Source organism: Colius striatus, chromosome Z, assembly GCF_028858725.1.
Source record: "Colius striatus isolate bColStr4 chromosome Z, bColStr4.1.hap1, whole genome shotgun sequence".
NCBI classification, from domain to species: Eukaryota; Metazoa; Chordata; class Aves; order Coliiformes; family Coliidae; genus Colius; species Colius striatus.
The window spans coordinates 6,185,779-6,198,491 of NC_084790.1; the positions used below are offsets into that span (position 1 = coordinate 6,185,779).

Below are 12,713 nucleotides of genomic sequence, written 5' to 3' on the forward strand. Positions count from 1 at the left end.
CAACCTCTCCTCATCCTGGCTTTCCAGCCTGCTGTCGCTCCTCCAGCGTGGCTCTTAGCGTCTGAGCCACCATCTACTATTTCAGACGTGAGCAAAACCTGTTTATTGTACCAAATTACACAGCAGAGATTTGGGCTCAGCTAATCTGCTAAGTAAAGACTTAAAATCCCAGCACAAATATGAAAGCTGGTGTCAAGTGAGGAGACGTTTTATTACAGTCACTTGTAATAACTCCTTTGCAGTCCAGTGTTGTCAAAGAATGTCACAGTATTTGGTATTAGCATTCAATATCAGAAAAATTCTGAAAAAGCCTAGGAAAAAACACTCCAGGTACAATTTTATTGATCACTTTAAGGTTTTTTTATCTGTATCAACTATATTCAATATTAGGTCTATGAAAACCCAAGCATTGCCATTGCAGTGAAGCTCTGTTTCTCCCCAAATGTGGCATTAGGTCAGCAAAGCAGGAGCACTGCAGCTTGGTAGCAGGAGTCACACAGGGACCACCCGTCTCCTAGTACTACACCACAACTTCAAAACCCTCCACTTTAATACATCAATGTGTCTCACCAAAAGTAATCACAGACAGGCTGAGCAGCATGATGAAGCCTTTAGTCTGTGGCCTACATTTTTGCATTAAATAATAAACACCTGGCACTCTGTGTAGTTTCCAGTGCATCTCACTGAAATCATTAGTTCCCTTTCCAAGAGGTAACACTCTGGCAGATATGAATGGCCACATCTTTAGAAACCTTTGCTAATTGTTCTGCTCTCAGTTTGAGGTACTTTTTTTGCTACCGGGGATGGATTAGTTAGGATTTTTAAGCTTCACAAAATGCTAATGCATATTGCAAAGGTACCCTGAGGAACTCTCTTCTAAAAGGTGTTTAAATCCTACAGTTTATTAACCCCAAAAGAAATCTAGGTGGCCGCGAGCTACAGAGGCCAACAACTCCCATGTGAGGTCTCACAGACAAGGTGCTTCTACAAGATGTCAGACCCACACCAGACACACAGTTCGAGCTTGAAGGATGAACCTTCCCTACCCAAAATTCATGAATGTCAAGTATCTGGACCCAGCAGCTTCTGCTGCTGGCACTTACCAGCCGGTCAGCCCCAGGCTCCAGTTTAACTTCAGTACTAACGAGACGGGATGCATCATCTACTGCAGGATCAGGGGGTGACGCTTCACCAAGAACTATCAGCCCCTGGAAGAGAGGGAAGGGAATCAGAATTAACTGCAGTTCCTTTGGTCTCGGCAGGGAAATTGCTCATCCACCATCTCCCAGAAACTGCAACTGCTGCACAGCAAGTCTTGCATTTCTACCACACATTTTAGACATTATGCCAAACTGAATCCCCTGCTGCCTGGATTTTCCTGACATCTAAGCTGAACTTGGAAAGGACAGTGGCTGAAGCCAGATTACATACTTTCAGTCCATTAATAGTAGACAGTTAGCTCCCTCTTGGACAAAACTGCTGAAACACTGCTGCTGTCCACTTCCCACTCTCCTTCCCCTCCTCCTGCACACGAGGAGGTTCAGTGAGCTGCATGCCAGCAAAACCAAAAGAGAACGTTTTGCTGTACCACAGAGCAGGAAATGACTGCTTTCATAGTACAAAGTGGAACTTGCCACCACAGCCAAGCAAAAAATTTTGAGTGAGTGCCAAAAATCTACAGTTAAACTCGTTACTCTGAGCAGATTTTTTCAGAGAAATGATATTCATAAAATTCAATAAGGAAAGAAAAACACTGATAAACAAGCCATTGCTATAACTGAGCAGGACAAAGCACAGTGGCACAGCACTGTTTTATCAGACTTAACATATGTTGTCTTGTTTATGTTTCACTCTAAGTGAAGCTTACTCTCAAGGCAGGACTGTTTTCTCTAAGAATAACACAAAAGAAAATAAAATCATTATAATCATGCATATTCTGAGATACATTATAACAAAGCAAGCTAAAATGTGCAGGGGCTTACAGAGTTGGTGGAACTTGCTGGCCATGAATATAGTCCAGGACAAAGACAAGCCAGAACAAGTTTGCATTTGGTCAAACAAGGAACTACGGTAGGAGCTGCTCAGATTAACAGACAGATCAGTCATGTGAAAGAATGCATAGTGTATCACAAGTAAGTGAGCCTGGAAGGGAACCTGGACATACTGTCTGGAGAGAGGAGAGAACTACAAGCCTTCCCTCAGAGTCTAAAAAGTCAAATCTTACATAACCAATGCCATGGCAGTCGCTCATGTTGATCTTATGCCTTGACACAATCTTCTACAGAACAGAATGGTAGCTTTCCAGGAAGACAGTGGTAGCCTACAGTTCAGGGATACTTTATTTTAAAACAGTTCATAAAGGAAATATAACTGTATGGGGCCTCTGGCCAGCAATAAGGAAGCAGACAATTTCTAGAATAAACATGGTGATGATTTTCTACAGTCTTCTGACATCCCGAGAGGATGATTAGTGGATCAGAGAGGCTGAAATGCTGAAGTCAAATACTGCTGTGCTTTTCCTCTACTCTTGAAAGATCTCTCTCTGAAAGAAATCCATCACATTTCACCACTGCTTCCAGAAACATCCTCAGGCATGCTTCAGTAAAGAGGTCAGTCATCTCTCAATGTCGGGTGTAGGAGAGGGTGGACAGGAAAAAACTAGAAGCATGAGACTGAATGCAAAGTTGGAACCGAGGAAACTGCTTCCTTTTTACACTCCAGAAAGCATTTGGGCTTCTCATTTGCTTAGCAAGAGAATGAGACAGGGAAGCACAGGCATCAGGAATGGAAACAGCCACCAAGAACTTCTGCCTTCAGTTTAAAGGGAGAGGACGAAGGCAGCTGCTCTACGCCTCAGGAAGCAGCAGTAACAAATTTTATTTCCTGTGGGTATCTGTATACAAGTATATCCCTCTACTGGTGACTCTGAAGCAGAGGGAATGCTTTAATACAGCCTGCCCTGTGACAGTCACAGCTTTAGCCCTCATGTCCTCGAACAGAAGCCATGTCACTGTCCAATATGTTGTCCTCTCCCAGCTCCTAGCCCATGAGACAGGCTCTATGGACCTACAATGCTGCACGCTGGATGGCATCTTCCTACTGAGGGTTTATACTCAGTGCTTTGCTTCTAAGAGCTTGATAACTCTATTATTTATACACTTCCAAATAATAGAGGTGAATTAGAAGGGCAACATCAAATTTCCAACTCCCTTTCAAGACAGGGAAAGGAACAGTGCATATGAATTACTCCAAGGTCACACAACTTCTGCTTTTCACCATCAGGCTGTAAAACAAAAGGAAGCCCCCTCCAATATTTATGCACAAGGTTGCTGCTTCGTTACTCCCATTTTTATCACTAATGATGGTATTAAAGAGAGTCCATCTTACAAGTCTCAAAGACAGAGACAGATCTCAGATGTCAAAGTCAGCAGCTTCTGCCAAGGGACTGATGGGCAAGGAATTAGACTCGCTAAGACACATTAGGAAGAGATTGAATTGTACAGCCTTACAGAGGGACAATGGTATCTCTTATTGTGCTCGAAGCCCAACAAACTACTGCAGACACAGGAAACTCATGGAAGAGCTGCAAATTATTCCAGCAAGAGGATCCTCCTAATTCCTTTCCCACCCTTCCCATCACGTGCTTCTCTTGACTGAGCAACTTCAACCAGAGCACAGCCCTCCCCAGAGGACAGGCTGCACAAGCAAAAAGCTTGAAGGGGACACAGCAAGCCTCTCTTGAATGGTCTAGCAACAAGTTAAACTGGGAGCTGCAGAGACGATGTGCAAAACAATCCCTTTAAGGAGTCTTTAAGGAGTTTCAGTCACTATTTCAACCAAGTCTGACACTGCACAAAATTTTTTCAGAAGCCCTTAATTTACCTCTTATTCATTTAAGAGTGAAACTCATACCAAACATGAGGTATATGAGGTATATGCCACCCACATTTGCAGAAAGGTGGCAAAAACTCTGCAGGAGGCGGGGGACATGACCAGAAGCATGCCAGACCCCAAAAGGGCCAACAAACCACATTTATAAAAAGAAGCAAAACCAACTTACTTCCTTCATGGACATCCAGTCCCTTAAATTAACTGCACACGCTCCTCAAAACCAACATAAAATCAAAGGGCACAACTGCCTGATAGCTTTAAGCTTCAGAAAACACAGTAATCCTTTGCAAATAACTCTGAACACATGGTTACTGACTTGTTCCTTTCCTCTGCATCATATCAGGCTCTGATTGGTACTACCCAAATGTGCTCAAAACCACAATTACTGCTGAGGCATGCAGGCAGCAGTGTATCTTCAAAACAGAATGTTGGTTTTGACTTGCTGGTCCTTCTATTGCTTTGATTTGACAAAGGTACACTGGGACGTAAATCTGAACATATAAAGGTAATTAACCTAAAACTCCACAATAAAATGGAATAGCAACTGTGCCTGCAACAGCTACTTTTTAACTTCCTTATGGCCAAATAAGAGTTAAATCATGTTGACAGAATAGTCCTTGTACAATCTGGAGCCAAATCCACTCCAACAAGACTTTTGTATCACTGAAACCTGTTTGTTTCTCTAGTGTTCTGTACTTGTCCCGAGCTGCTTCTATGAATCTCACTCAAGCTTTTCACTGATGAAAACAGAACAGGTTTTACAAGCCATCCTTGAGCTCAATGTCACCATGACCACAAGAGCTTGGTACAAACAGTGATCTCCTTGAAGTCCTATCAGACAGATGGAGTATTTGATACTCAGTGTCTCGTTGAAGCAGAGAAGTTCCTAACAAATCACCACTATCTGAACTCTTCTGCCACTGTAAGTGGCATGCTTTATCTTAAATTCATGCACCAGTTTATTGCAGTTGGGGAGGTTTTGTTAGACCAAATCGAAAAAGATAACATCCTGTTTTCTGAAACCTCAGATGTACTTTTCAACTTTAACACAATACCATGATGTTTTCCTTTCAGACCCAGAGGCTGCGACCTTAAATAAAAACATAGGGGATGCTTGTTGCCATGATCAGGCCATTTCACGTGTCTGTCAAGTTGTCATCATCTGGTGAAAGCCCTGATTCCTCCATTCATTAGATGAGTTTTCTCATTTCTTTCATGATGTAACTTTTAGCATATAAATATTTAGCTATGTTGTATTTTGTACTTAGGAACCATCTTGCATTATCAGCTTTCTTAAGACAGAAGGAAGACGACTCTTTCTGAAACTGGTTCATTAATTTGACATACAATCTACTGCCTAGAAGTTTTTTGCTCTAAACTTGGTAATGTATTCTGTTCAGCAAGTCATGCTCTCCCATCTAGTCATTTATTGCCCTCACTCACTCAATTAGCCTGTTTTTCTACATAGCTGCATAAAACTCAAGTCTTCCTCCCCTACCTGTGCTTTCTACCTGCCTGGAAGTGTCTCTCCCTGGCAACCCCAGAGCACCACACATCTTGCAAAAAGCCCTTCCTGGACTCTGAACTCCTGAGCATCTGTAAGTTGATGCAATCCCATGTGCCTTCTTGCCACAAACTGCAGACATTCCTCCCTCCTGAGGCCTGACATTTAGACGTGCATGCCTGAACAAGTCTCAGCAGCGATTCCTTCCTCGTCCCTTCTTTGCCTTCACCCATTCTCCCATCATCTGAGAGAGCAAGTCTAACAAAAAGAAATTCCTTCCGCAGACAAAGGTCAGTACCAAGAAACAGTCTTTTTTTAATGATACAGACTCAATTTCAAGCCTGTGCTACATGACAGCATCTGAAGCTAACTTCCTCCACAGTCCCGTCTCTTCCCCAGTAAGTCTTTTGTGACCTTGTTTCTTAGTCCCATCTTCAGTGACTCTCCAAAAGATGGTATGGAAAGGTTGTCTTGTTTTGGTTTTAAATCAAATAAAAAAAGAGATCAGCTTGAATAATGGGGAACAGTAATACACAGGCAAAAGCAACAGTTTTGTTTAGTATTCTAAGACTGACTTTATTTACAGCAAGCTATTGTTCTCTTCATGCTACCTTATTGAACCAAGGAAAATAATTAAAAACAGCCTACACAGTTAGTCACAATTGTGCAATATGCTTCTTGAGAGATACAGGGTGGGGGAAAAGCATCAGACTTTGCATATGCACTCTCCACTGCATCAGAAGAGAGAGTCATTAGCAGGCAGGCAAGGCAAGATTTCATTTATCCCAACACACTCCTGGTCCTCACCTTATTGGCTCTAATCTGCTTGTAAATGTCCGTTTGCTGCCGGATTCGGTATTCCAGGTCCGAGACGTGGGCTTGGAGCCAATTCCAGCGACTGACGATGGCTGCACGGTCTGCTGCCCATCTCCACTCTGCCCTTCGCCTTCTGGAAAAACACAGAGGGGAATGGGGGATTATTTTGAGTGTGATTTTAATTATGCAGTTCTCAAAAACCCTAGCAAAACTGACAAATAGATCAAAAGCTACATACTGAACAGCATGACTGATACCATCTAGCCACTGCTAAGAATTACCAGCCAACCTACAGACATGCTATAAAAGCCATGCCTCTGCACAGCAATGTTAAAACAACTTTTGGTACCCAGTGATTGAAGTCCTGTCTATGCAAGCATTAAGATTTTATTCCACACTTGTCTGAGCCAGCAAATCGAGTCCTACCTTGCCACATCTGCCAGATCCACTTTTCCAAGTCACAGTGAAAAGCAAAACTCATCTGCTCTCCCTTCCTCAGCACAGCCTCTTCAAAAGAAGACTTCTATCATCAGTCACAAAAGATGCCTCAATATCAGCATGTACCATGTGGTCACAATTAAAATTGAGCGGCAAGTTTCACAACACACCATTGTTCAGTTTTAAAAGTAACCACTATTTGTAGACGAGTAACAGAGCTAACAGTATGTTGCACAATCTGCTCTCCTGCAACAAGGTGTTGCAGAGGAAAGTAGGCAACAGTAAACTTGATTTCTGCATCTGATGGCTTGATCAAGTAAATGAAAAAGCCAGGAAAAACCACCAGAAACTTACCAGACGAACAACTCCTCAGGGCTCAGAGGCACAATGTGAGAAAAGGCAAGCACGTGTGGGTGTATGCAGTGAACCCCCACACTTTGCAACTCTTGACTTCCTGCCTTCCTTGCCTCTGCTATGAACCTGACAGGACAGGGAAGGCTATGGAGCAGATCAGATGAGTGCCATCATGAGACACATACAGGACAACCAAGGGTTCAGCATGGCTTCAAGAAAGGCTAGTCCTACTTGACTAACCTGATCTCCTTCTACGACAAGGTGACCCGCTTAGTGGATGAGAGGAAGGCTGTGGATCTGGTTTACCTGGACTTCAGTAAAGCCTGGGTCCTGCACCTGGCTCACACCATCCCCAGGCAGAGCCACAGGCTGGGGGCAGCGGGGCTAGGAAGATGCCCAGAGGGAAAGGACCCAGGGGTGTCAATCAACAATGGCTGAACATGAGCCAGCAGTGTGCTCAGGTGGCCAAGAAGGCCAATGGCATCCTGCCTATCAGAAATAGTGTGACCAGCGGGACCAGGACAGTGATTATCCCCCTGGACTACTGGGGACTGGTGAGGCTGCAGCTCGAATACTGTGTACAGTTATGGGTCTCTCACTACAAGAACAATGAGAGGCTGAAGAGTGTCCAGAGATGGACAACAAAGCTGAAGGGTCTAGAGAAGTCTGATGACAAGTGTCTGAGAGAGCTGGATTTGTTTAGCTTAGAGAAAACAAGGCTCAAAGGAAACGTTATCCCTCTCTGTAACTACCTGAAAACAAGTTCTAGCGAGGTGAGGGTCAGTCTCCTCTCCCAGGTTACAGGACAATAGGAAACCGCCTCAAGTTGCACCAGGAGAAGTTTAGATTGGAGACTAGGACAAACTTCACCGGGTTGTTACAGCTTCTTCATAAGGGCTGTTAGACACTGGAACAAGTTGCTCAGAGAGGTGGTGGAGATATTTAAAAGACATGTAGATCAGGTGCTTAGGGACACGTTTTAATGGTGAGCTTATCTGTGTGAGGTTAGTGGTTGGACTCCATGATCTTGAAAGCCTTTTCCAATGATTCTGTGATTCTGTGAACATGAAGTATGGTTCTGCAGGATCATAAACATGCTTTCACTTGTGTATGGATTATGCCACTGCATTTCATGGTCAACTGATACAAAATCTCATTCCAGGGCAGAAAGGAACACAAAGACAGTAAGGCACATATAAATCCGAGGCTCCACTCTCCCACATTAAAAGTTATAATATTTTGTGGATATACCTTAAGCATCCTGATTCCAGTGGGTAAGTATTAAGGCTACCCAAGAAGATAGAAAACCACAATGTGACGCAGAAACAAAGCATCAGCAGAAAGTACAGTCAAAAACCCAGCACTGCTGCACAAAGCCTTTGCCAGATCTGGATGTTTGGTAATTAAGGAATTAATCACAAAATAATTCCCTTTGCCCTTCCCCCCCACCCCGTAGCATTTTTAACCCATTTTTAAGTCTTCTGCTGAGATTAACCTGTTTCAGAGCTGAAACCAGCCATCATAGCAAAAGCAACATGTGGTAAATGAGATTTACTGCTGACATGCCCTCAGCTGCAGAGATGGTATGCAACAGCAATAACCAAGTTCTTAGAAAAACCTACACCTCCTATGCATCTGCCTTTATTTAGGTGTACTGCTACCAAATGCGCCTGGCTTTAAAAGAACCCACAAGCACCAGAGATTACGAGTTTCAAATCAGCTACTAGAAATACTCTGAAAAGTAGGAGTTGTTTCCTTCAAACTGTAAGAAAATCCCTCAAATTTAGAACAAGACATGTTCTCCATGTTCTTCCTGGACCTCCTGACTGCGCAGGCAATGTCACTTCTGTACTAATTCAGATGAGACCAGATTTCCACCAGATGAGACCAGATTTCCACCAGTACAAGCAATTGTATCTGCTCCCTACAGTCCTCCCAGCCCTCTTCAAGACCATTTTCAAACAATCACTTTTAGGAGGTTATGTTCATCTCTCTGGAATATTGCCCAGTGTAAAGTGCCTGCTCTATTTTGATCAACATTGACCTTTTGTTTGGTGGAAATTTTATTATTTATTGCAGATTGATGCCACAGCAAGACTAGATGTTAATCCTCCATCAGTTACACCAAGGATAAAGTCAGCAGAGCCTGAGATAAAACGCAGGCAAGACAGCTGAGCACCAGGGCTGGGTAAAGGTCTGACAGACCTGACCAGCAAAGCAGAATGACCACACAGTTAATCTGGTTTACAGTGGGCTGAGCACTTTCTACCACAAACACAGCACTACCCCATCACACAGCTCTAATCCAGATCACTGGCCCAGTCATGCTTTACTCTGCTCCAAGAAGGACAACATCTTGCAAGCTTTACGTTCCCTCCTCCCCACATGGGATTTCCAGTCTGAGCCTAAACAGCATGAGATCCACTCCATGACACTGGAGGGTAGCAAAGCAGTGTTTTGGCAGCAGATCACCCTTAGCTCATAGATGTGGGAATAAAGAACTGGTAATTGGCAAAAAAGGTAAACTGACCTTCAGGGTATGAGACTGATTGCTGGTAAATGAGATAATGTTACAGAATGCCAGGTTGTGAGAAGCAGCAACATGAGAGTGGAAAACAGGCAAAGCCTGAAGGTCAGCAGGATGTAAAAGCAAAAACAGATTATTATGTAACTTTGACAATAAATTGGGGGCCTGTATACAGCAGAGCAGCACTTGCTCATGGCTGTGCTCCCCCTTCAGTAATCCTGAGTGGGTTTAGTGTTTTTCAGCGCATCGCCCTGACTCTGGTTGGACCGAGATACAGAGATATTTCTCTGAGCATCGCTGGAAAAGCAGCGCTGCTCTGACTCTATCACCTGCAAGACTGAAAGCATTTTCATGTCATAGTTTCCCCCAAGACTATACAGAAGACATTACTTCTCTGCCAGGTAAATTTCAGTGAAATTCTACCATACTCTCAATTCAGAAGCCAAGAACAATTTTGCTGGAGAAAAGTGCATCTTTTTTTTTTTTTTTTTTACAGTTTAAAACCAGGAAATGTCTTTATAATACAATCTTCTGCATCCGTGGATGCAATAGACTACCCAGACCCCCGGAAACTTTAGGGCTCTAACCAGATCTCACCAAGCTTCAGTTTGCTCTCTGGGGATCCATGTAGCAGTGGGAATTGCTTTCAGAAATATCAAAAGCTGCTGAGAGCACCTCCAAACTGCCAGTTTCCTCACTTGCCTCTGCAACATTAATAAATGCTCATGTCTGCTGGAACAATACTGGTCTGCTCTGTTAAATACATCTCAATCCTTAGCTTGGATTACACAGACATTGAGATTAAGCATAAAAAAGACTTTATGCCCATTTAGATTCCTAAGTGATGTGGTAGCATAGGTAGCTGCAGACCTGCTCTTCACCTTAAAATGAAGACACATCCTATCCCACTGCATTTAAACAAAAACTAAAGCAAGAAAACAAAACAAGAGTAATAAGTAATTAATCTTCTGACACTTTGTGACACAGGTGGTGGAGGGAAAGACACATAATGATGGCTCAGCCACACTTTCCAAAACAGTCCTGGCCATAGTGTGGTCCTCTATATTTAGAATTAAGCTTTTTTTTGGAGCCTGTTCAATTACAGTCTTTGCTGCAACATGCTGTCAGCAACATGTATGTGTTTTCTTCATGTAGATCAGCTTTTGCAGAGCAAGCTAGGTAGAGGTTCTTTAGCTTTAATCTCTATACAAGTATTTTGCAAGAACAATTATTTTCTTGCATAGCACTGGAAAGTAGCAACTATGTGCAAAATGCAGCATTTGAAGTCCTTACAGTCACCTTAAACCTCAACTGGACACTGTCCTGGGGGGACAGAAACCCACTTCCTTTCTTTCTAAACTTTAACATGACGATTAACAAAGGAGTTTATGCACTACCCCAAAACAGGTTTTGGATTAAGCTGAACAACATGACTGAAGAGACAGCCAGATGGCTACCAAGAGTGGTGTCACTGTGAGAGGGCTGCATGGCTTTTCTTGAGAGTGGTCTTGTGCTGTGAGAGGCAAAGCTGGTACAGAGAGTAATGCAAGCAGCAGCAAAGGAGTTAAACACTGCACCCTCCAAGGGAAACCATTCATCATGCTGCTGCCCAGGTGTGCTTTGTTCCAAGCACTTGTATAAAACATGCTACAGAGGATGGCCTGGAAGAGAGAGCCCCTCCAGATGGGGCAGTAGGGTAAGCTCATGAAACAGCAGAGAAAATTAATTACTTAAGAGCCTGATCCTTTACAAAAACAATTTTCCAGGTAGACTCACTGTGCTTCTGCAGGCACCAGTGTGTGCGGGAGAGCTGCCTCAGCAGAACACACAAGGCAAGCACCAGCCATCCCCTGCCTGCCTGCACCCAGCTGGCATGGCACTCGGCTCGACCAACAAGGACAGCAACCTGCAAACTTCAGCAGATGGTGCTTATCGTAAATAGCATGCGTGCGCAGAATTAGTAGCCTTACAGAGAGAACCCACATGTGCCCAGAAGGTGCCCCAGAGGGCTGGGAAGCTAGGATGGAAGCAGAACATGCAGGGAGATGAGCCAAAGTCAGCCTGCAGAGTTATAAATACTGTAGGAGGCTGTGGGGCTTTATGGGAAGGCAGCAAGCGAAGAACAAGACCCTTCTCTCCATCCATGTCAGAAGACTCTTCTATGAAGACATGCTGAGAGAGTTGGAGCGGTTCAGACCAGAGAAGAGAAGGCCGTGGGGACACCTTACAGCAGCCTTCCAGTACCTTAAAAAAAGCCTACAAGAAAGTAAGAGAGGGACATTTTGCACAGGCAAGCAGTGACAGGACACAGCGTAATGGCTTTAAACTGAATGTAGAGTTAAAATGGATATTAGGAAGAAGTTCTTCCTGTGAGAGTAGCATGCCTGGGGAACTTGATTTAGGTTAACCTCCTTTAGTAGGGGGATTGGGCTGGATGATGTCTAGATGTCTCTTCCAACCCCTACTCTTCTGTGAGGCACTTGGACAGGTTGTGGATGCCCCAACCTGAAGTGTTCAAGGCCAGGCAAGGTGGGGCTTGGAGTAACCTAGTCAAGTGGAAGGTGTCCCTGTCCAGGGCAGCGGGGCTGGAACGAGATGATCTTTAAGGTCTCTTCTAACCCAAACCAAACCATTCAACCATGATTCTATAAGGACCTCAAATTATGCCCTTTGTGGCTGCAGCCTAAAACTGGTGCCCAGCAAATCTTGTCCTGTGGTGCTGGGCTTTCAGATGTGCTATACCATGCCAACCTTTCCAGCTGAAACACCAGCCTTCAGGAAAATAAAGGAAGAAACTTGATTAACATGACAAATTCTCAGAGGTAAACACTTCTTCCTAAAAAAAACCAGTTAGTTTAATATGAGGAAGGCAGGAATGAATGTCACATTATATCAGTCCAGAGCCTTGGGATTGGCTCCAGGTCTTCCCTAAGTAAAAATCGGGGAATTGTGGGTTAAAATTAGTTATCCTAAAAATGGCAAAGAGAATTCCAGAAGGTAAAACTCACCAGATGAGTGCTCCAGCCAGGCTGCAGTGTCCCAGTTTCAGAGGCAGAAGAGCCAATAGGACAGAAAGGTACCTCACTGCCACCAGTCCAGCTAGCTGCTATGGGGCAGGGCAGGTACTGCTGTCCCAAGTGCAGGGCAGCCAGCTACACGTACCACAGAGCATGGCTTCAGCTA

General features: G+C 43.9%; 1 protein-coding gene across 3 annotated transcripts in view; it reads right to left on the reverse strand.

Annotated features, from left to right (window-relative positions):
• LOC104558794 (KAT8 regulatory NSL complex subunit 1-like) overlaps nucleotides 1–12,713 on the reverse strand; it is a 104,386-nt gene that overhangs the window by 23,662 nt on the left and 68,011 nt on the right. For all 3 annotated transcript variants that reach the window (XM_062017760.1, XM_062017761.1, XM_062017759.1), the window contains exons 3-4: nucleotides 6,203–6,344; nucleotides 1,104–1,208 (exon numbers count right to left, since the gene is read on the reverse strand). In XM_062017760.1, coding sequence (XP_061873744.1) covers nucleotides 1,104–1,208; nucleotides 6,203–6,344 — 247 coding nt within the window. The remainder of the gene's footprint in view (nucleotides 1–1,103; nucleotides 1,209–6,202; nucleotides 6,345–12,713) is intronic.